The following is a 25,731-nucleotide window of genomic DNA, read 5'->3' on the forward strand; positions in this document are numbered from 1 at the left end:
ATGGAGGAGGCGCCGCTCCTCACCGTGACGGCGGACACCGAGAAAAGGGCCGGAGGAGACGCCGAGGGCTCGCCGTGGAGCGAGGTCAGGAAGCAGCTGTACCTGGCCGGGCCACTAGTCGCCGGGTACCTCCTGGTGAACACCGTCCAGATGGTCTCCCTCATGTTCGCCGGCCACCTTGGCGAGCTCGAGCTCGCCGGCGTCTCCGTCGCCACCTCCTTCGCCTCGGTCACAGGCTTAAGCGTCCTGGTAAAAATTCCTATCCTCTTGTATCTTTCGGTCAACTCGCTTCCTCTACGGCGGCGGCGCTACTGAATACTCCGCTGAGGTGACGCGACGATCTTCTTCTCAGGCGGGGATGGCGACCGGCCTGGACACGCTGTGCGGCCAGGCGTTCGGCGCGGGACGGCACCGCCTCCTCGGCGTGCACAAGCAGCGGGCGATGCTCGTGCTCACTCTCCTGAGCGTCCCGGTCGCCGGGGTGTGGGCCTGCGCCGGCGAGATCCTCGCGTGGTGCGGCCAGGACCCGGAGATCGCCGCCGCTGCGGGGAGCTACACCCGGTGGCTGATCCCGGCGCTGCTCGTGTACGCGCCGCTTCAGTGCCACGTCCGCTTCCTGCAGGCGCAGAAGCTCGTCCTGCCGGTGATGCTCAGCTCCGGCGCCGCCGCGCTGGGCCACCCGGCCGTCTGCTGGCTGCTGGTGCGCCGGCTCGGCCTGGGCAGCAGAGGCGTGGCTCTGGCCAACGCCGTCTCCTACTTGGGCAACCTGTCCCTGATGGCGCTCTACGTCAGGCTCTCAGCCGTCCTGCAGGACCACATGGACGGGCTTCTCCGGCGAGGCGTTCCGCGGTATCCCCGGCCTCCTGAAGCTCGCCGTGCCTTCTGCTGCCATGATCTGGTAACGGAACATTTGATGCAATCCCTATGTGACGGATCAAACTCAATACCATTGCTCAAAGCCTCAAACTCACGACTGCAGCATGGAGTGGTGGTCCTTTGAGCTCCTGGTGCTCCTCGCTGGTCTTCTCCCCAATACCAAGCTCGAGACGGCCGTGCTGTCCAACTGGTGAAAATCGGTGCTCGCTTTCGGCAAATTCTCCTTGTTGTTTGGTCTAGGATTGGTCTCATCACTCTTATGGTTCTTGCAGCCTGCACACTCTCACCTTCGCAGTCATGGTGCCGATTGGACTTGGTGCTGCCGGGAGGTCAGTTGTCGGAAGTCCTAACAGAAGATGCTGAAAACAATTCCCCTTTAGTCTGTCACCGAGTGTATAATTTCTTGTTTTTCCGTCTCGTGTTTCTACTCAGCACTCGTGTTTCGAATGAGCTTGGCGCTGGCCGTCCCCGTGCCGCTGGTCTGGCAACTCGGGTTGTCATGTTCTTGGCATTCTCAGTGTGTGTCTCGGAAGGGCTTGCGATGGTGCTGGTGCGGAATATACTAGGGTACGCGTACAGCAACGACGACGAAGTGGCCAAGTACACTGCTAGACTGATGCCTGCCCTCGCAGTGTGCATCTTGTTTGATGGCCTGCAAAATGTTCTTTCAGGTAAACAAGAGACGCACGTTTTGGACCCGTACAGCAATTAGAGAAACAGATACACTTGATACCATAAAAACCTGTCCTGGTATCAATCAATAAGGACGAGATGACTCCCAGGAGTTCTTTATTTACATCATTGGGGCATTATTGAACTTAAATTAATCTTCATTTTCAGTATCTAAGATCTGATACTTAAGTAAATCTCCATCTTCAGTATCAAAGTTAGAAAGTTGATAACAGATGGCTCCACTTTGTAGGTGTCGTTAGGGGTTGCGGCCGGCAAAAGCTTGGTGCTGTGATCAACCTTGTGGCCTATTACGCTGCTGGTATCCCTGCCGCATTCCTTTTCGCCTTTGTATGCCGTCTTGGAGGAATGGTAATATTTTCTGGGGTTATTACTTTCCTTGAGACCTAGTTTCTGTTTGTCAGAGCGATCTTAACATAAAGTCCGGGTTTACTCAACAGGGGCTCTGGTTTGGACTCCTATGCGAATTGGTGGTGCAGATGCTCTTGCTTCTACCAATTTCCGCTTGCGCCAACTGGAACGGAGAAGTAAGCATATATAAGTTTCAGATTCAGTCAAATTGGTTTAGTTGCTCTCAACTTGTTCTCAGACTTATTAGTTGGGTTTCCAAGCATTGAGGGGAAAGGACAGAGTCTTCAGCTCTAACCTTCCTGTAGATATATGACAAAACATGAGATGTCAGCGAGCAAACAAATGAATCATGTCTAGTCTGCAATATGCTTGATTAAGATGCATTGAGGCAAGATCGCTCCTGTTAATACCAGTGATGGTTATTCAATAGTGAGATAATGGTACTAGAACCCTGAGCTATTTTGGTGTTTGCCAAAACAGAGTGCCTTTGCGGCTTAAGAAGGAAGGCGTGTTGTATTCAGAAACTCCAAAGCAATGTAAGATCATCTGCAACAAGTTAAGGGCATCAATTGACTTATTAAACAACAAATGGTTTTACCAGTAGTCATTTATTGTAACAGTTGTTACAAATAAACTTTGTTTAGCACTCTTGATAGCCACATTCACCCTGATCCCCTGTCTACAGGGTGGGACTACACACACCCGTACAGTGGCCTATCTGCTTCACAAGATCCAGGTCCAACAATGTAATAATACCTAAATATTGTGGCAGATTGTAATGGCGTGGTCTTGATATACTAACAAGCTAACTATATTTAATTAGCTTCTCCTAAACATATCATTTTTTTTTAAAAAAAGGAGGGGTACAGCCAAATGATGGCTACTTGCCGAGTTCTCGGTGATAATAATGAAAAGCTTCCTGAGTCTCGAACTCCGTCATGCTTATATACAAGAAGAAAATGTATATTACTAACAAGGCCCGTCGCCCATTATCATTTGCTGCTATTAATTAAACAGTACATTTAGTTGTATTTTTAGTTCCTATGCATAGTTGCATAGGAACAAGTCGTTTAAACCCACAAGGATAGAAAAAAAAATTGGACCGGATCGCTGATCAAACCCCAAAAACTGCTACCGGCGGTCTCACTGCTTCGGTTCACACAAATGATCATTTATAAGAAAAACCGGCTCTAAGAGCCTATTCTTTGCGGTATTGGACTGAGAATGCGCGTTATTGGGTTGAGAATTGGCACAGTTGAAGGCCAGCAGCTTAAACCTACACGAATATATGGATGGAACCGGATTGGATATGCATAGAAACGGAATCAATATCTCGGATATCCGTTTTTATGTTTCCTTCCGGTTTCCATCCCCTAGGATAGAAACGGATCGGATACGCATAGAAACGGTTTCGGATATCTTGGATATTATTATTTTTATTTCCTTACGGTTTCCAATCTCGGATATAATTTTGATAGCACCAAGGGAATTGAATCTTCCAATATTGGAGGCTCATGCTAAAGATTTGAACTCTCGTGATTCTTCGTTACAGTTACGCAGATGGATAGGCAACATGGTCATTCGACAGAGCAAAGCTTGCATGTGCATGACAGGTGGCAGCATGCGTGGATGTGTGAGTTAAATTAGTTTGAATTCCAAGCTCGAGAAATATTTATCTCCAAAATCCTTTATACATTTTGTAATGTTTCACAATTAATGTAACAAAATGAATCCATAATTAATGCATTTTCCTAATTTGATTTTTGAAATATTCACCATCTCTAGTAAAATAATACAATATTTTGAACTTGTTGTTTCAACGTTTTGAATATATTATTTGAAAAACGTACAAAAAAAAGTGAGCTAGTTTTTGTGAAATATTGAACTAGGTCTAAAGAAATGTTTAACCTAATATTTTGAAATGATCACTAGGTCATAAAACCAAGAACTGCGTAAAAAAAATAAGATTAACAGTCAAAAACAAAATTTACTCAAACAATTATTAGGAATCCCGTTGTTGGGCACCCTGCGGCAGTAGTGGCGCGCCACACGCGGAAGGGATTTGAAACGGGCCCAAAATTAGATGTTTGTTCGGCCGAAAATGCTCTGATAAGTTGTAGATGGCCACTTTCAGGTCTCAAAAGCTTAAGGCCGCCGCACTGTCCGTCTTTCCTTTTTTTTCTAAAAAAAATGTGGCAGCATCTGATATGAGATCAAATAATACTTACTTGTTGTGATTCTTATAGTTTGAACATTATGATATTAGCTTTCACGTCCCCGCTAGGACTTGGTGTGGCCATCATAAGGCCTTTTAAGTCTCAGTTCTTAAATCTGAAGATTAGAAGCACACTATGATCCTCAACTGTGCGTTTTAAATTTTCAAAACAGAGAGGCCTAGTTGTACCATGTCAACTAGCTCAGAGGCATGAACGAACCAACAAAATCACCAGAATAAAAGAAGCGCACAAGTAGACCTTAATCGCACCCAAAACACAACTGTTTAGGAGCTCAAATTGAAAGGTTTGACTTGACCGCATGCTTATCCGATTGGATAAGCAGAAATAGTTTGGGAACTTATCAGTTATGACCCTCACCTGTAAAATATAATGAAGATCAAATCAGATCAGATCAGGCATACTTTGTAATGATTATTCGACTGTGATAGGCTCTAGTAACATATTACTCATATATGTGTTTTAATCAATATTTATAGTTTTTTCCGCTTTGCATGCCACCTTCGTCTGTGTTTAACACTTGTTTAAGCTAAACCTTGCCTTGGCCTATGTATGTAACATGGAAATTGATACACTTATGGCCTCTTGCATAATGAATATGTGGTTATCATGGTAACCCACATCATTCGTATATTCATTGAGTAGCATTTTTTTTCTAAATAATGCTAGAAATAAACTTGGTAATTTAGAAGCATATATATAGTAGAGCTTTGGAATGTTTCTTTGTAAGAGTGAAGATAGGTATTTTAGATTCATATTTAGAAGATTAATTTAGGTTATTTTCAAAAAAATAGCGAAGGTGAGTAATTTAGATGCAAATATAGGGGGTTAATTAAGATTATTTTTCATAATAGCATAGGTGGATAATTTAGATAAAGATGTAGGATGTCATTTAAATTATCTTTCATAATTGCAAAAAGTGGGTAATTTAGATATAGATTAAGGAGTTACATTAAACTATTTTTTATAATAGCAGAGGTGGGTAATATCAAAATATTGTACATCCAGTGATATTATTATAATTGATGATTAGAGTCTATCAAACTGGTTGATGGATGTATATTATGATTGTTATTAGAATTTGTAGGATCTATCTATTTTTTCTAGCGTGTCTTGTGAGGATAAATGTGGAGCCTCTAATTTGTTAAGTTGTAATAGTAAGATTAATCAATTTACCTCTTTATCCCATATTTGAAGTTTTATTTTTAACTTTACATCTCGCCTATATGTGTGTTTGACATGGATATTGATATGCTCATACCTTCAGACAAATATGCACTACACCACGGTTGGCTTATGGTAACTTGCGATCAGTTGCTAAAAGCGCTTGCAACAACTTGCGATCAGTTGCTATAGGGTTTTAGCAACCGACGCGGTCCGTCGCTGTAAGTGGGGTTGCTAAAGGCTTTAGCAACCGTCCACTTCTTTAGCAACCGACCCTCCATAGCTGTTTTATACCTTTACCAACCGAATGTACAACCCATTTAGCAACCAACAGTAAGTTATGAAGACTGATATAATCTGAATAAGTAATGTTAATTCAGAGCTATTTATGCTGTAAACCAATTACAGTAAACAAGCAGTCACATAGTCATAAGTAAACAGGCAGTCCTTCACATGATGACTGAGTAAACAAGCAAGAAATCATCACAAATGACTTATATCAAGTTAATTGACTTCATTAAGCAGTCCTTCACATGGTCATAAGTTACCATCATCTTTCCAAATGATCCAACTAATGAGGCCTAACTAGCTAGTTTTGTCACAAAAGCAACCACACTTGCAATTAGTTTACAGCATAATGTTTGCATGTTTACAAAATCTGTCACAAAAGATTTCCATGCCATGTACTTGAAACAGTCCTGCACAAGCTTCTAGCACCCAGAATTCTTCGGCCTACACTAAGATCCTAACAGTCCTGCAATTATCAATTCTTCAGCTTATCCCTTCCTGGACACTAAGAGGAAAAAATTAGTCAGTTATCAAGTGAAAGCAACGATGACAAAAAAAAGTGCTACTTGCAACTAACAACAGGTTGAGTTGGCTGTCTTAATGCTTTAATCACCCAGCAGGTTGAACATTGTCATTTTTTTAATTTCTGTCATATGCGCTACTTGCAACTAACAACAGCTATCCTAAGAACAAACAAAAGTAGTTCCAATAACAAGTAGGTTGCTGGCTGTTGCATATATAGTTCTGTCTCTATCCTAAGAACAAACAAAAGTAGTTCTGTCATGGTAAAACAGCAACTTATGAGAAGGCTGGTGCATTTGTCAACCACAATATATACCTGAACCAGCTGGTGCCTTGTTTGTAACCTTCAGCTGTTAACATTAGGAACAATTATTTAATAATGGTCACATATATGAATCAAAACATAAACAAGCTGAAGCATATCTCATTACCTTCTTGTATGGCCATGCAAGCCTTCCATCCTAGTATCAGCCATAGTTTGCATGTTGCCATATGGACGAGGGAGAACTTCATCTCGCTTGAGCACACAAGTCACAATAACTTCACAATATTGCCTTCCAATTGGCTCACCTCCAACTATTGTGTCCGGTTTAGTGGAAACAATTGTTCCTTTAGCTACGGGCACATTGGCTCTCAACAAGGCATATAATATGACATCTTTTCCAATCTAAACATATGATTAATAACAACTGAATTCAGTGTCTTATAGGATTATGCCCCCTATGGAGTACAGAAATTGTAAAAAAGGATGAGAAACTTACAAGAGCATCATGTGGAGACCGAGGAGCATCTGTCTTTGGTGTTGCTGCCTTTGAACTTTGCAGCTGATCATCGTCATCTCCAGAAGCATAATCTTTATCATTAGGGTCATCCTCACCATTCCTTGCACTAACACTACACCACAGTCAATTTTTAGCGACCAATCTTAGCGACAAATAGTCTGTCGTTAAAACTTATAGACCAATAGTAGGTCGCTATATCTTGTTGTGATAACCGACTGTGGGTCACTAAAACATTTACAGTACAACGATGCACGATGGGTCAGTAAAACCATCTTATAGCAACCAATAGTTCGTCGCTAAACCAATTGCTGTGAAAACCCACGTTCCCGGGAGACTGAAGCGGAAAGCGGGAAAAATTTTACTCTTTCGCGGTCTTTTTTTTCCTCCCGCGAACAATCTCTTCTATTCTACCCTAACCTGCTTTCTTCTTTCTTGAACCAAGAGCCGCCACTCCCTGCAGGCCCGACACCAACCAGCTGCAGCGCTCCCATCCTCACCATTATTTGGTGGCGACGCCGCCCCTGGGCTGCTCCAGCGCCGGCCCTCTCCCTCCGAGGCCTGCCTGCGCTGGGAGCCACGGCCCCTCCCTGAGCCCGCCTGCTGAAGGCCGCCTGCGCTGGGAGGCTGGGAGCAGCGCCGAAGCCTTCGCTCCCAGCGCCGCCCCTGCCCCCGCCGTCCACTCCCAGTGCCGCATCCTGCCAGCCTCGCCGTTCCTTCCCAGCCTCGCTGCTCCCTCCCAGCGTTGCCGTGCTTGTCCCAGTGCCATTCCCGTCGCATCCTGCTGAGTGCTGTGTTGTCTGCTGGTGCTGCGTTAGGCTTGGTGATAGCACCTCAACGGGTGTCCCTCACAAAAGCTGCTGTGCTACCGAAGCCTGAAGGTACTTTGACTAATTTACGTGCATGTATTTAACACTTTTTTAGTTCCAGCTGCTAGTACTACTTTTCTAGTCATCAACATTGAATTGATTGATTTCTTTTATATATGTATGTGCTTGTGCAAATGTCTTCCACGAATCCATCTAAAAAATATGGTTCAGGTTACCAAAAGCGTAAGAAAAAACAAAGAATTGAGAATTAGATTCAATATCAAAAAGAAGCTATGGATAGGTTTATTATAAAAGAGTCACAAGTGTCATCCGGAATTAAAAAAGAGCTATTTCAAGAAACACTAAAAGAATGATGTTGTTCAAATAATTTTTTTGTAATTCGAAATTCAATAGGTATGTTTATTTATATATTTTATTATAATATATGATGTTACAAATTATGATCCTATTTCTTAAGAAAAAAGGCCCTGTTTTGAAGTTCGCACAGGGCCTCCGATTTTGCCGGCCCAGCCCTGCTCCCAGCCTTTATTCTGTTAGGTCCTCTCCTAAGTGTTGGTTTGCTTATTCCTTTCTTATTCTTTTAGGTCCTCTCCTAGGTGCTGGTTTTGCTTACTCCTTTCTCTTACTACTTCATTACGTGTGAATTTCTTTGCACTCCATTTGTTTTTCTTTGCAGTGGCAGTTATAGCTTGGTTCAGAGAAGCTGTTCTGCTAGGAGCTGCTATTGGTGCCTTCACCAGAGCTGTCATTGTTGAGCATCGTTAGCTCGAGCTGCTAGTGGTGCCTTCGCCAGAGCTGTCATTGTTGAGCATCGTTAGCTCTCATAGAAGGTAATTTCATCAAATTTCTGTCTCATATATTTTAGTTTTTATTAGTAATTTTCTGTGTGTGAATTTCTTTGTATGTGTATGGATCTATGAATTTCTCTGTATGTGCATGAATCTGATTAAAGTATGTTTTCTTATATGTTTATGTTGGATGGTATTTCATATCCCATATAAGGTGTATGGATAAGTCGTGGATCGACAATGCGTCTAGGTATTACTACATTTTTTCAGAATAATTAATAGTTTTTTTAGCTTATAATTAACATAAAGATTATCCATAGGGAGACAAAGACTTATAAACAAGGGGTGAACAGTTTTCTAGCTTTTGCCTTTCAAAATTCAGCGAAAGGGGGAAAAATATTGTGTCCTTGCAGAAAGTGTGTTAACACATTTTGGAGAGAAGGTAGTGAAGTGCGAGAGCATTTGATATGTGATGGATTTCTAAAAGGGTATAAAACATGGACTTTACATGGTGAAGCTAGTTCTTCTATGAACCATGGTAACAATGATCGTCCTGAGTTTTTTGAACAGCCTAGCGATGATGATGATATATCTGAGTTGATCAGGGACTTAGCTTGTGGTTTAGATGATAAAGGGGATTTGCTAGATGATGGGTCTTGTGAGCTGCCTATTAATGATCTTGCTGGTATTCAAAAGCTATTAGCGGATAATAGTCAGGAATTGTACCCTGGTTGCAACAATTACTCCAAGTTACGTTTTCTGATTCGATTGCTTCACATCAAACTTATTGGGGGTTGGACCGATAGGAGTTTTGATTTGCTGCTAGATCTTCTTGCTGATGCACTACCTAAAAGTTCAGCACTTCCCAAGAACTACCATGAAGCTAAGAAATTGGTAAAATCTGTTGGAGTTGGGTATACTAGTATCCATGCATGTGAAAATAATTGTATTCTCTTTTGGAAAGAGCATGAAAACTTTAATTCTTGTCCAAAATGTAAGTTATCTCGTTGGAAATCAGAAAAGAGAAGCCTAGATGGGAAACGTGAGTACAAGGTTCCTAGGAAAGTTGTTCGTTATTTCCCCATCAAAAAAAGACTTCAGCGATTGTTTGTGTCCTCTAGAACCTCAAGTCTCACAAGGTGGCATGACGAAAGTCGAATGAAAGATGGTTTACTTAGGCATCCTGCCGATTCACCTTTGTGGCAGGATTTTGATAAAAAGCATCCAGAATTTGCTGCTGATAGTCGTAATATCCGCCTAGCATTTGCTACTGATGGTTTCAACCCACATAGGACTATGAATGTTAATTACAGTATTTGGCCTGGTATTTTGATTCCATTGAATTTTCCACCTTCAATGTGCATGAAGGATTCAAATTTCATCTTGTCTGTGTTGATTCCTGGTCGGTCTTCTGCTGCTAGTGATATGGATGTTTATTTTGAACCACTTGTTGATGATCTGCTAGATATGTTTGTTAACGGAGTTAGAACTTATGATGCTTCGAAGGGTGAATATTTTCAATTACGTGCTGCAATTCTTTGGACTATCACTGATTTACCTGGTCTTGGAAGCGTCTCTGGTTTTGTTGTATCCGGTGAAGCAGCATGTCCAGATTGTCACTCTTTAGTATGTTCTGTTCGACTTGGAAATGGTGGCAAGTCCTGTTACATGGCACACCGTAGGTTTTTGCACCCGGACCACCCATATAGGTTTGATGTGGATTTATTTGATGGTGGCATTGAGGTCAGGCCAGCACCTGCTCCGCTTTCGGGAGAGGAAATTTTGGAATACACGAAAAATCTGAAAACGGTTTATGGCAAGGACCCATCCCGTAAGCCAGCAAAGAATCAAAGACGTAAGGAAGGGGAAGCATTAGTCTTTTTGAAAAGGAGACCTATTTGGTTCATCCTTCCATATTGGAAGGACTTGATGCTTCGATATAATTTTGATGCTATGCATATAGAGAAAAATGTGTGTGACAACATAATTAATACGTTACTGGACATAGCTGGAAAATCCAAGGATAATTTGAATGCTCGTTTGGATCTTCAAGCTTTAGATATTAGAAGGGATCTTCACCCAGTTGAACTAGAAGATAACCAGTTTTATTTACCTCCTGCACCTTACTCAATGAGCCCTGCTGAGAAGAAAATATTTTGTAAAGTGTTAAAAGGGGTCAAATTTCCTCATGGCTATGCAGCTGATATACGGCATAATGTTCTTGTTAATGAAAAAAAGATAATTGGTCTTAATAGTCATGGTAGCCACATTCTTCTACAAGACTTGTTACCACTTGCTGTGAGGAGAGTACTCCCTAAAGATGTTAGTGCTGTTTTGATTCGTTTAAGTAACTTCTTCAGGAAATTGTACTCCCCTGTAATTCGAATAAATGACATGCAAAGGTTAGAGTCTGAAATAGCTGAGATCTTGAGCCTTCTAGAGACTATATTCCCTCCATCTTTTTTTACTATCAATGTACATTTGATGGTACATCTGGCTGCCCAAGCAAGAATGGATGGTCCAATTCATTTTCGCAGCATGTGGCCTGTAGAAAGGTTTCTTAAGAAATGCAAGGGCTATGTTCGCACAAAAAGTCACCCGGAGGGATCAATCATGGAGGGTGCTATGTTCGAAGATGCTCTTACATTTTGCTCTCGGTATTTACAAGATGAGAGTGGCTTTAGCAACAGAATTAGAAATCATGGTGTGCTGTCCACAGAAATTTCCAAGACAACTCCATTCTTTTATAAAATGGGTCAAGGACTGGCTGGAAAGTGTTTTGTGAATTTGGATCACAAGACATGGCTTCAAGCACATAGATATGTGCTTTTCAACTATGCTGATATAGAACCATACTTAAAGTAAGAATTTGAACTCATGTTGTGTTGTTTGCTGATTTGTCTTTTATGCTTATAATTTTTTTTCTTGCATTTTCAGCAAGCATGCTACTTATCTGTCCTCAAAGGGTGTTCGAAATAAACGTGAGATCAAACGGCTTCATCATGAAACCTTCCATGATTGGTTTAGGTTGCATGTAAGTGTCAAACATAGGTGTAATGTAGATCATGATATCAAATTTTCTTGTCCTTTAACATTAGTATTAATAACCACAGGTTGAGGAAATGGGCGAGGCTGCCTCGGAAGAGATCCAAATTTTAGCTAAGGGGCCATTGATGATTGCACAACAATATAACAGCTACACAATAAATGGTTTTAGCTTCCATACGCAGTCCCATGATGAGAATAGGCCAGTTCAAAGTAGCGGTATAGCTCTAGTTGCGGAGTCAACATGCTTTGAAAGAGGCAATAATGACAATCAAATATTAGGGAAACACATCTATTATGGCATCATAAAAGAAATTCTTGAACTAAACTATCATCACAAAGGAAATATTGTGCTTTTCAAGTGTGATTGGGTTGATAACCGTGTAGACAATAAGTGGGTCAAAACAGATGAATTCGGGATTACTAGTGTTAATTTCAAGCATTTATTCTATACTGGTGATAAGATATCGGATGAGCCCTTCATCTTAGCATCACAAGCTACTCAAGTTTACTATGTTGCTGATCCAATTGATGATGAATGGGTTTGTGTTATTCAACCAAAATCTAGAGATTTGTATGGAAGTGGTGATGCTGATAATGACATCCTTGATGATGGTAATGACATAGTTGCGACAGTGCCTGATGTAAATTGTGATGTTGCTGTAAATGAGTTTCCTCGATGTGTTCCTTGTGCTAGAACAGACATAGATGGTATTATCGTGTCTGGAATAAAACAAGGGAAAAAATCTAGAAAGTAAGTTTGTTAATGCCCCTTCTCTTGCTGGTTCCTTGAACTGTAGAAGCTGCATTCCCTTATGTTTCTATTACTATTTAAGTACATATAGCTGAGCTTATTGTCAACTTTTTTTAGGAAACAAGATGTCAAGCGCAAGAGGAAATGATAAAGCGGCCTCAAGTAATGAGTATGAGCAGCTAAAGCTAGAAAACATTGAAAGAAACAAGAGGAGGATGGCAGAGCTTAACATCCCTGAACTAGTCAACTCTATGGCACAACAAGATCGGGCTAAGAGAATTTGCAAGGTGCGTTGTAAATTTATTTATTATACAATCTACTTAACATGGATAATAGTGGTAGTATTTCTTTCACATGCACATGTCATTTTATAATAGGAAAAGCGTGGCACAAGTATTCCAACAACAACACCTCGGACCTTGCGCCCAAGACCACAAAAAAAGGTTGCCCAGCCTGAAGATGATCCAGTGCTTGCTGATTTGCAACCAGTTGGAGGTTTTTTAAGTGACAATGGTACTGAATTATTATACTATATATTGATATGAAACTACATTTTATAGTTGGAGATATTCTCAGCTCACTAATATGTGTTTTCACTATGGTGCTATATTCTATAGTTGAAGATATTCAGAATGATGAGCAAAGCAATGCTACTGAAAAGGAAAGGGTTGGAAGAGGCATAACTAAGCTGGAGAATGTTTTCTCAAGGAAACCAGATGAGCCTAAAATTAAAATATTACTCAATGCACATGGTCAGCCTGTTGGTCAAAGTTCTAAGAAATTTGCAAGAGCTATTGGGTGTCTAGTTAGAAAGGAAATCTCAATTGGAACTTCTGATTGGAGGCTTGTTAAAAAGGCTGATAAGATGAAGTTGTGGGATGCTGTGAAGGAATATTTTGATATCGACGGTGCCGGCTTTAATTGGGTTATGCGTACTGCAGGGAAAAAATGGAAAAATTTCAGGTCAGATTTAAAGAAACGGTACTTCAATCCAGAAATAAATATAGAAGAAATTCCAGAATGTCCTGACAAAAGGGTCAATCCAGAGGATTGGAAATATCTTTATGCATATTGGATGTCTTCTGAATTTGAGGTAAGAACCATATAATATGTTGTATTCTTTTGTAAAATATGCAAGCAAATCTCTATATTAATGCATAATATTCTATTTGTGTGTTAGGATCGCTCCAAAATTGGTAAAGCAAACCGACAAAATGTGGAGATGCCCCATACATGTGGTAGTGTGAGCTTTGCATGTTCAGAGCATGATCTGGTAACACTCAATCTGTTGTAATATATAATTATTGTAGCATTTACTCAATCCGATAGTACTTCAAGCTTTATTTTAACATGGAACAATCTGTTGTAGTATAATAATTATAGCTAGAGTGTACTCAATCTGATAATACTTAAAGCTTTATTTTAACATGGAATTGTTGCAGGCTGTACAACTAGGACGCTCTCCACGAAGAGATGAAATATTTATCAAAACTCATACAAGGAAAAATGGAGTTCCTTTACCCCAAGCAGATGTAACAATTGTAAGGCCTTTTTTATAAATGATTGTATAATATGCATTTAGTGATAATATGACATATGAGCTGATGATACACTTTTCTAGAAAACCCTTAAAGACATAATTGAGATATATCCTGAGTTAACGGAGCGAACAATTCAGCAAGGGGATGCATTTGCTGTTATTTGTGGGTTGAAAGAGCCAAAAGGATATGTCCGAGGTTTGGGTCTAGGTCCAACTCCTCAAGATGTTGGCACTCCGGGGCTGAAATGTTATGCACCAACAAGACTTCAAATGGAGATATTTGCCCGTGAAAGGGCTGAAAGTGAGAAAGCTGCTCTAGAACAGCGGGTGCGTGAGCTGCAGGACCAACTTGAGCAAAGGGCAGTACAAGACCGTGCAAGTGAAGAGCCTAGGTCGCAACATGGTTCTAATATGCGACAGAATCTGGTATAACACTTCTTTATTTATGCACAAATCAATTTTTATCTAGTAATTTATCTCATCCATTATTGAGACTTTCTATGTAGAATACAAAGGATGATGAGGACAATCAAGGCGAGGAAGACCGTACTTCTGGAGATGACTACTTGGATGCTGAGGATGACCAGAATTTCTTGGATCAGATCCAAGGGGCAAAATCATCACAACCTGCAGGTGACATTGCAACAGGAACATCACGGCCTGCAGGACACATTGCGACAGCAACATCACGGCCTGCAGGACACATCGCGACAGCAACATCACGGCCTGCAGGACACATTGCGACAGCAACATCACAGCCTGCTGATGCTCCCCGCTCTGACCATGATGCTCTAGTAATACTTTTATCTTATATTTTCAACTTGCCATTTTATTACCCTGCAGTACTTTGAATTCCATTCTCACTCATTTGTATTAGGTTGGAAAGGAAGTCATTTTGTATGCCTTGTTGAGATCTGATCAAGCTGTGGCTAAAGGAATAATTATTGGAACTAAAGCAAGCATCAAACTTGGAGGTCAGCCCATTGGTAGGCAATATTGTGAGGTCATTGTGACTTGTGTGTTGAAAAGGGATACAATTCTTCCTCGTCCATATGATGGTATGGAGACTTTGGCTGATGCTAGCATGATGCCGATTGCCTGGCCATACAAGAAAGTAATTAGCTAAACTTGAACCATTTTATTAACCTCAATTTCATATGGCTGACCATCGTTTTATACTTTATCTTATGACAGCTGAAGATAACAAAGAAGGCATCAAAGCCAGCTACTCCAGGTATTTTTTACTCCAGCCATTTAGTTTGAGTTGAATCAAGGACAGAGTTGTAGTGCATACTTGTTCTTCTGCAGGTTGATCTAGTTCAGATTAGGTAGAAAGCACATATACTTGCTGGTGGTGTTTCTGGTGGTGTCTTTGGTTGTAGTGCATGCTTCTCCCTTTCATGATTGTGATCTACACGTTTGACAAATAATTAGAAAGCACATATACTTGCTGTTGGTGATAGATTGGGTTGTTATTTTTTTTGGCAAGAATGAGGACAGAAGAATGAATGGGAGCACATATACTTGCTGTTATTTTTTCTAGTTGTAGTGCATGCTTCTCCCATTCGTGATTGTGATCTGCACGTTATTTTTTTGGCAAGAATGAGGACAGAAAGCACATATACTTGGAGTTATTTTTTTCGTGATTGTCATCATTTGGTTTTGGTTAAAACCTGATACAATATCTGAGATTTTTTTTCCTTCTGTAATTTAGTAGTAACTAGGAAGTACATTGCAAAAAATGGTAGCTGAACATGTGGTCAGATATGGTTCCATTGGTTTTGTGGACCTCATTTCTGTAAAACTGGTGCTATTAACTCTTCATGTTATATGATCAAAGAATAAGTCATTCTCACAATCCAAGTTGATTAATTAGCTAGTATATGGAAACTGCCAATGTATAGTATTTTCTTGTCCTCCCTCTTCAAACTTGTGACTCATTTCTGCCAAATACTGCCAGTGCATATTATTTTCTGGGGCTCTTTCTATCCTAGATTGAAGTGATTTTGCAGAATATTTATCCTGACAGTGCATAATATTTAGTATTGATGATAGTGTAACAAAGTGCATATATTTCTGGTTATTTTTCTAGCCATGTGGTAACTTGGAGTCTTGTAATTACTTCACAGGGCATGTTGGGACATGATCAAGTCAATCACAGGGCAGGTTCAGCTGGAAGCTCGCAACTCATGGCAGGAGCTTCCTTTTTGTGAGCGGCAAGAAATATATGTGCAAGCTGCTAGCTAGCTAGTTGTTTTGTGAATGATACTGTGCATGATGAATGCAATGATATATTTGCAAGAATGCAAACAGCTCTTTTGTAACTAAATCTAGCTACTGTTTAGCTAATGCACAGCTTATGACGATTGATATTGTAAGCTAATCTAGTTATTGTTTAGCTCATGACTTATGACAATTTGTGATGGAATGGACCATTTAGTACTCAATATAATCAAGTGATATTGTATTTGTGATGGTCAACATTGATACTAATAATTCCTATTAATACTAATAATTATTGTCAATAGCGATAATTAATACTATTACTTATATGCTGGTGTCAGGAATCACTGACCTTTAGTTGGTTGCTAATGTACTCTATACAATCCCACAGTGGGTCGCTATATAGTTCTCAATAGCAACTCACAGTCTGTCGCTAATACAGAGGTGGGTCGCTAAAACTTTTAGCGACCCCGGCTGCAGCGACCGTCCAGGTGGGTCGCTAAAGGCTTTTAGCGACAGATGGTAGGTTGCTAAAAGCCATTATAGCGACAGACCATTAGTTGCTGATAATCAACCGTCGTGTAGTGTAAAGAACTGTAGTGTACCCTTAATCAGTGCAAACAAGCAAAAACCATAGCAAAAAATCAGATCCAGTCCTCACTTTTAAGCCATGGAATAGTACCTGATTTGGTTGTGTAGTAGAACCATGGTGTGACGCGGGCTCTTCACTTGCGCGGTCCTTTTGTGCTCTTTGCTCAATTTCAGCCTCCAACTCAAGTATACGCTATTGTAGAGCAGCCTTCTCATTTTCAGCCTTGTTACGAGCAAAAATCTCCATTTGAAGTCTAGTTGGCTTATAGGACTTCAATCCTGGAGTGCCAATATCTTGAAGAGTTGGACCCAAACCCAAACATCGGACAGATCCTTTTGGCTCTTTCTCTCCACAAATGACAGCAAATGCATCACCTTCTTGAATTGTTCGATCTTTTATTTCTGGATAGACTTGAAGAATGTCTTTAATTTGATTCTATTAGATATTAGATGGGTTCATATGTCAAAGATATATTTTGCTAACAAGATATGAGATGAGTTCATATGACACTAAAGAGGCTTACAATCACTTGTTCTGCGGACTGTGAAGGAACTCCATCCTTCCTCGTATGGGTCTTGACAAAGATATCATCTCTTCGTGGAGGACGACCAAGTTCCATAGCCTATATCAATTCTTGTAAGTAACAATAATGTATACAATTTGAACAGATCTAACTACTAGTTCATGTGCTGAACATTACCAGATCTAACTACAATTTGAACAATATATATCAAGCAGATCGAACATTACCAGATCATGTGCTGAACATGCAAAGCTCACACTACCAGTTGTATGGTGTAACTGCACATGTTTCCTATTTTGTTTGGCTGTTCCAGATCGATCCTAACACAGAATTAAGAAATTTATATACATTGCATAGAGGTTCTAAGCTTGGTATTGCAAAATACACGTCATATTACATGTTTCTTACCTGAAACTCAGAAGACAACCAATACTTGTAGATACTTTGCCAGTCATCATCATTGATTCTTTCATCAGGACATTCTGGAATTTCCTCTAAATTTAGAATACAATTTCCTGCCAATGCTCGACCAATATTGTGAAAGAAAGGTGTTGTAACAGAAATTTCTGTTTGCAAGCTCTCATTATTTCTAACTCTATGCTTAAAGTGAGTTTCATCTTGTAAATACTGAGAACAATGTGTTAGGGCATCGTCAAACATAGAATCCTCCATAATTGATCCCTCCGGGTGACTTTTGGTACGAACATAGCCCTTACATTTCTTAAGAAACCTATACATGTACAAAACAGCACTCATCAATTTATCAAAAAAGTAGTTTATTGTTTTGTATGTTGCAATATGCACTAGATAATTACCTCTCCACTGGCCACATGCTACGAAAATGGACTGGTCCTGCCATTCTTGCTTGTTCAGCAAGATGCACCATCAAATGAACATTAATGGTAAAAAATGATGGAGGAAAAATAATCTCTAGCAGGCTCAAGATTTCAGCTATTTCAGACTGCAGCCTTTGCATATCACTTATTCGTAGAGCAGGGGAGTACAATTTCTTGAAGAAGTTGCTTAAACGAATTAAAACAGCACTAACTTCTTCAGGAAGAACTCTCCGCACAGCAAGTGGAAGCAAGTCTTGTAGAAGAATATGGCTACCATGACTGTTAAGACCAATTATTTTTTTGTCACTAACAAGAACATTATGTCGAATATCAGCTGCATATCCATCCGGAAACTTGACCCCTTTCAAAACTTGACAAAACAGTTTCTTTTCAGCGGGACTCATTGAGTAGGGTGCAGGAGGTAAGTAAAATTGATTATCATCTAGTTCAACCGGATGAAGGTCACTTCTAATACCTAAAGCTTGAAGGTCCAAGCGAGCATTCAAATTATCCTTAGATTTTCCAGATATGTCCAACAAAGTGTTGATTATGTTGTCACACACATTTTTTTCTATGTGCATGGCATCATAATTATATCGGATCATCAAGTCCTTCCAGTATGGAAGAATGAACCAAATAGGTCTTCTTTTTAAAAAGATTAATGACTCCCCTTCCTTGCGTTGAGAATTCCTAGCTGCCTTGTTGGATGGGTTCTTGCCATAAACTATTTTCAGGTTCTTTGTATATTCCAGAATTTCATCTCCAGAAAGAGGAGCAGGTGCTGGCCTCAACTTAGCGTCACCACCAAATGAAGCAACATCAAACCTTAATGGGTGATTTGGATGCAAAAACCTACGATGACCCATGTAGCAATGTTTGCTGCCATTCCCAAGTCTAAGAGAACAGATCAAGGAGTGACAGTCAGGGCACGCTGCCTCACCAGATGTGACAAACCCAGACACACTACCGAGACCAGGAAAATCAGTGATGGTGTAAAGTATTGCAGCACGCAAATGAAAGTATTCACCCTTCGAAGCATCATAAGTTCTCACACCATTAACAAACATATCAAGCAGATCGTATACAAGTGGCTGCCAGTAGACATCCATATCACTACCAACAGAATACCGACCGGGGATTAACGCAGACATAATGAAATTTGAATCCTTCATGCACATTGCAGGTGGAAAGTTGAGTGGGATCAAAATGCCAGGCCAAATACTGTAACTAACATTCATAGTCCTATACGGATTGAAACCATCGGTGGCAAATGCTAGGCGAATATTGCGACTATCAGCAGCAAATTCAGGATTCTTCTGATCAAAATCCTTCCACAAAAGTGAATCAGCGGGATGTCTAAGCAAGCCATCTTTTATTCGGCGTTCCTCATGCCACCTTGTGAGACTTGCAGTTTTAGAGGATACAAACAATCTTTGAAGTCTTTTCTTAATAGGAAAATAGCGAAGAACTTTTTTAGGAACCTTGTAATCCCGTTTCCCATCTAGACTCTTCTTTTCCGATTTCCAACGTGATGCATTACAATTTGGACATGTATCAGATTTTTCATGCTCTTTCCAAAAGAGGATGCAATTATTTTCGCATGCATGAATAGTAGTATACCCAACTCCCACCGATTTGACCACTTTCTTTGCTTCATGAAAATTTTTAGGAAGTTCTGAACCTCTAGGCAGCACATCAGCAAGTAGGTCTATCAACAAATCAAAACTTCTATCTGTCCAACCTCCAATAAGTTTGATGCGAAGTAATCGAACTAGGAAACGTAGCTTTGAGTATTTACTGCATCCTGGGTATAATTCTTGACTATTGTTTTCTGCTAACTTACAAATTGAAGCTACATCATCACTAGGTGGCTCAAAAGATTCATCATGCTCCATACACCCTCCATCATCTAAACCACAAGCTAAGTCCCTAATCAACTCATCTATATCATCATCTTCGCTGCGTTGCTCAATAAACTCATCTATATCGTCTTCATTCACAAAAGACGAAGAAACTTCTCCATGTAAGGTCCATGTTTGGTACCCTTTTAGAAAACCATCACATATCACGTGTTCTCGTACTTCACTTGCCTCTCTCCAAAATGAGTTAACACACTTTCGACAAGGGCATAATATCTTGTTCCCTACTGCTGAATTTCTAAACGCAAAAGCTAGAAAACCGTTCAACCCTTTTTCATAGGCCTCCGTTTCCCTATATGCAATTCCTATGTTAAAAATAAATATAACTACAGCAGCAAACAATTTCAGTTATTATGAACAAGTTGTTCGGTACCTAGCCTCATTGGTGATCCACGATTTATCCATGCACCTTTATGTGAGATACGAAACAACTTTCAAATATGGAATCTAAAAACAGATAACAAGCATCAAAACATAGTTGCATATTTTTGTAATGTACATGCATACGCAAGGTATGAAAAGAACTCAGAGGCACACAGAGAAAATTAATGAATGGGTATGCAAAATTACCCTTTGTGTGAGCCGAGGTTTGATAAGGTTAATGTCAACCGCCTTCCAATGAGAAACGCTTTGCTCCAGCTGAAATCGGTACCTGCAAAGACAAGAAGTAGCAGTACCAATCAGTAGCTGCAAGATTTGTACACTGTGTTTACGAAATAATAATTCCCTACTGCAGGAGAGAGGGAGCAGAGCGGCCAGCGGGAGGGAGCAGCGCGAATGTCTTCAGTAATGCGGGCAAGCAATAAGTCCAGAGCAGATCGAACTTGGGAGGGAGAGAGTAGAGCGACCAGCGGGAGGGAGCAGTGCGGCAGGGCGGAGGCGGGCGCGCGGGCCGCGGTGGGCGCGCGGGCGGCAGGTGGCAGCAGGCACGCAGGCGTGCGGGCGGCGGCGGGCGCGCAGGCGCACGGGCGGCGGCGGGCGCGCAGGCGCACGGGCGGGGGGGGGGGGGCGCTCGGGCGGCTGCGGGCGCGTGGGCGGCGGCGGGCGCGGGGGGCGCGCGGGCGGGGGGCGCGCGGGCGGCGGCGGGCGCGGGGGCGCGCGGGCGGCTGCGGGCGCGCGGCCGCGCTGGCGGCGGCGGGCGCGGGGGGCGCGTGGGCGGCGGCCGGCGGCGGGCGTGCGGACGCCGGCCAGCGGCGGGGGCGCAGCTGTGCAGGCAGGAGCGTGAGGCACTTAGGGTTGGGGAGGGGTTGGGGGGGGCAGCCGTTTGTTGGGCCACTTGTTCGATTTGGGCTGCAAATTCAACTAAAATTTTTGCGCGTAGTTTGGGCACGCGGGAGTCTGCCCGCCTAAACCTTTAGCTACCGACTGTCGGTCTCAATATAACATATTTACCAACCGATCGTCTGTTGATATAATCGTACAGTTTTAGCAACTGATCGACTATTACTAAAACGGCTTTTAGCTACCAACTTTCCGTCCTAACCTTTTAACAACCAACAGCTAGTAGTTAGTATCAGTTGCTAAATGTCATCCGTGGTGTAGTGATGTGAAGCGTCCCCCCATCAGAGGGGACTTAAAAGTGTTACTTTATCAGTCCCAGGAGACTGATAACACTTTTATTACATCAGATGGTACATCACCGTACAACTCTACGCGGTAATGGGCAGTGAAGCGCCACTATCGCGAGGATTACAACAAAAACCCACACTACTACACTGGCTACGAAAAGAGGGTCATCAGAGTCTTGCGCCATGCGGAACTCCGGCGGTGGCCCTAACCACAGGCAAGACTGGGTGCAGGACGAAACCCTACTCGACATCTTCGGGGATGTAGTCTGGATCTTCTGCTGTAAGGAGTAAGAATGGGGTGAGTACAAACGTACTCAGCAAGTCCAATCACACCCACGGGGGGGGGGGGTATATCAGAAATCAATGCACAGGACAGTCCAAGGATAAGGTTAGGATTCATTTACGGAAAACTCAGTTATATGGAAAGGTTCATTTAAAACAATTTTCCAAAGCAAGTTGTTAAGCATCAAGGAGCACATAGTGTTGATCCACACAGGATCCAAGTTTTAAACTACTACCAGACTCCCCGTCCGCCGTAGCACACGGCACCACTGCCGGACACTTCCCAAACAACCCACACCAGTCCAACCATTCCCAGAGAGAGACACTAGTTATGTGACCACACCATAACTTGCCCAATACCGTGGGCACGGCTATTCGAATAGATTTTAACTCTACAGAGGTGTGCAACTTTACCCACAGGTGGGGTACCACAGCACGATCACCTTAGTGTCGGTGCAGATCCCAACAAAGCCGTTACCCACCTTAGCTAGACCTGACCAGCCACCACGGGATCCATCAAGGGGTCATTCGATCTATCTCCGAGGTTTAACCGGGGCACAAGTTACACAGAGCTTATCCCTTCTCCTTGATCACCCGTTGCTCTCAGCCCTCCTGATGGCTATCAGACTAACTAGTGGGATTTATGCTAAGCCGTTGCCCATACAACGGTCAAGTGGTTTGCACGATAAGAAGCTAGGTGAGATGACACATCAACTTGGTCCTTACGGATGACAAGATGGATATCTCTCTTCCCCGCTCTACCACACAGGTACGAGCACACCCACGGCAATTCACACAGAAATGCCATCCATCCCGTCTGACTCGTCTTTTCAAAACCATATTTTATCCCGTCCCATACACACACATTTTCTTTATAAAAACAAGTGGTCAAGGTATGGTTATCACCAAAGAGGGTGGCTATCCTACCAGGTTTTCAACAAACAAAACCATGCAATTTTATAAAACAGGCCACTGAGTTGTGTTTATAAAAACTAGGACAGAAACATGCATCAAAGGGCGGGATTGAACTTGCCATCATCAAACCCTTGCGGGAGGTCCTGATCGAAGCACTGTCCCTCGGGCTCGGGGTCGCAGAACTGGTCCTCGTTCGCTTGGTCACAATCGGGACCTTCCTCGTTCACTCCGTGTCCTACGACGCAAACAAATATACACACAATCAAGCGAAAGAACTAAAAGCTTTCATCGTTGAGCTTAAATCAGAAATAATTTAGCTACGGAGATAGGGGTAATATTTTTGGGTGGTTTTTTAATGGCATGGTTAGAACTATACTAGAAAGGGCATGGTAAAGTTTCGGGTCGATCGGAGCTCGTTTGGCGCATAAAATGACGAGCTAAAGAGGGTTCAGGGGTTAAACAGGGGTCTAAGGGTTTATTCGTAATTATCCGGAGGCAGTAAGGGCCTATTTGCGAATCCTAGAAATACCCAGGGTATGCTAAAGGATGTCAAGTATATCCAGGTTTATGTAATGGGGGGGGTTTGGTTTGAAATAGCGGAAAGAGCAGAGCTTCTTTTGCAAAATGGAGTAAATGGGGGGTTCCTTTGGGGAAAAACAGGAAGGGGGGGCTTTGGACAAAAAGCACCTTCTTCTTCCTCTCCCCCTCGTGACCGAAACAGAGGAGGGGATTGGGGGCGGCGGCGGCAGCCTCGCCGGCCGGCCAGGGCCAAGGGCAGCTCGGGGCAAGGGGATGAGGGAGAGGGGGGCACGGGGATCCCATCCCCGGTCTCACCTTGGGCCGAGGTGGAGCGAGGGGGCGTGCCCACGGGAGCAGGGGCGGTGGCGCTAGGCGGCTCGGCGGGGCGGCGCTGGGCTTGGGGAGGCGAGGAGTTGGGTGGCGGTGGAGGCCGTGGGGAAGGCGAGCTGCGCGGGGGCCCTTCTTATAGGCCGGGGGAGGCGGTGGAGGGGGCGGCCGCGACGGTGGCCGGTGCGGAGCACCATTAATGGCGCTTCGGCCGCTTGCGCCCGTCGTGGCGTGCGGCGCGGGCGCCAAGGGCGTCGTCTACCACGTGGGGGAGGGCTGTGCGAGCACAGGGCGCCGGTGCGAGCGGCGAGGGCGGGCGGCGGCAGCGGCGGGTGGCTCGGCGTGCAGCACGGCCATGCGTGGGGGGGGGGAGGCGTGCGCGTGCGCGCACGGCGCGGCGAGGCGCGGGCCCGGGGCAGGGTGCGGGCGACGGGCGGCACGGCGCGGCGCACGGCCATGCGCTGCGCGTGCGCGTGCGTCGCGGCACGGCCGGGGCAAGGCCCGCGCGCGGCGCGGACAGGGCCGGTGCGCGGCCAGGGGCGAGGGCGCGAGGGCGCTCGGGCGTGCGCGGCGCGGGTGCGGTTGGCCGGGAGCAGGCGCGCGCGTGCGTGAGGGAAGAAGGGGGGGTGGCGTGGCCCGGAAGCCGGAGGCCGGGCGGCGCTCGGGAGCAGGGGGAGGGGAGAAGAGAAAGGAGGAGAAGGGAGGAGGGAAAAGAAAAGGGAAGAAGATGAAAAAGAAAAGGGGAGAAAGAAATGGGAAAAGAGAAAAGGAGAAAGGCAAAGGAAAGAAAATGGGGAAAAGAAATGAAAAAGGAAAAAAAAGAATGACGCGTGCCGGCGGGATTCGCGGCGGTGACCGTGGCCGGTCGGCCACGCGCGACGCTCGCACGCAGCGTGAGGAGTGAGACCGCGGCCGGATTCGGTGTCGGCTCGGGGATTAGGGTTTCGGGTTGAGCGGCTTCGGCGACGAAAAGGTTTCGAACGAACATGTCTTAGCGCGTAATTTGATTTGGAAATTTTCAGGACGTCACAATATGCATATGCGGAACAAGGTGTGCATGGCGACACATCATTTTGAGTATTTTCTTAATAACAAAATGGTAGGTAATTTGCTTGCATATTAGGTTTACTTTAATTCATTTTTAATGATGTCATACGCGGATAATTTAGATACAAATTTAGAGGGTTATTTTAGATTATTTTTCATAATGGTGTAGGTGGGTAGTTTACATATAGATTTAATGTATTACCTTATACTATTTTCATAATGAGATAGGTGGAAAGTTATTAAAGAAAATAAACCGGATCTAATGGCTATTATTATAAATGATGACTATAGTCTAATGAATGGATTGTCGGATGTTCCTAATTTTTTAAAGAATTTTCTAGAATGTACCTTCTTTTGTTCTACACATCTCATGAGGATTGACCTGGTAGGTGTTACAAGGGGTTGTGGTCAACAAAAGATGGGTGCCTTCATCAGCATTGCTTCCTACTACATTGTTGGCATTTCTTCAGCATTCTTTTTCGCCTTTCTGCGTCACCTTGGTGGAAAGGTTTGTAGTTTTTTTTATGTGCTTGAGAATGTGGTAGCATTCAGTCGTTTTTCTCTTACCAACTGGAGGCCTATATATAGAGAGAGAAATAAATCCGATTTGGACTCAATACAGGGGCTTTGGTTCGGACAGATGTGTGGAATGGTGGTGCTGATGGTCTTACTTCTTGCGGTTACTCTTTGTACCAACTGGGATAAAGAGGTGAGAGCATATTTAACTATTACAACACATTTAGTGTACTAGCTATTTCTCATCTTGTTCTTAAGCTCTTACTTCGGTTTCCAGGCATTGAAGGCAAATGAAAGATTTTTCAGCTCAACTCTTCCAGTGGATATGTTAACATGACAAGATATGCAACAAACTAATTACTGTGGAATGACGTTCAGGAAACGATTGAAGAGATTACGGGTTCTATTAATCCTAGTAAGTATTTATAGCAACTTTAAAGGTTATGAACGGATTACTTTACATTGTTTTTCCCTTTCATGGCCGATTAAAAGTTTAAGTGTTATTTGAAATGCTAGTGCAACACATCTCGTCAACTGCAAAATTATTTGCAGCCACTTGGAAGCCTGTCAGCTTGAAACACTTTTATGATAGTGTGCAACGTG

At 42.9% G+C, this 25,731-nt stretch overlaps 1 protein-coding gene and 1 pseudogene across 1 annotated transcript; both read left to right on the forward strand.

The window, feature by feature from the left end:
* On the forward strand, positions 1–25,465 carry LOC112891305 (annotated as a pseudogene).
* On the forward strand, positions 14,125–14,778 carry LOC112891337. Its single transcript, XM_025958174.1, has 2 exons — positions 14,125–14,287; positions 14,368–14,778. The coding sequence occupies exons 1-2, from the start codon at positions 14,132–14,134 to the stop codon at positions 14,710–14,712; spliced, it is 501 nt and encodes a 166-aa protein (XP_025813959.1). The 5' UTR covers positions 14,125–14,131; the 3' UTR covers positions 14,713–14,778.
* Positions 25,466–25,731: the final 266 nt, after the last annotated feature.

Source organism: Panicum hallii, chromosome 1 (genome assembly GCF_002211085.1).
Source record: "Panicum hallii strain FIL2 chromosome 1, PHallii_v3.1, whole genome shotgun sequence".
Lineage (NCBI taxonomy): Eukaryota > Viridiplantae > Streptophyta > Magnoliopsida > Poales > Poaceae > Panicum > Panicum hallii.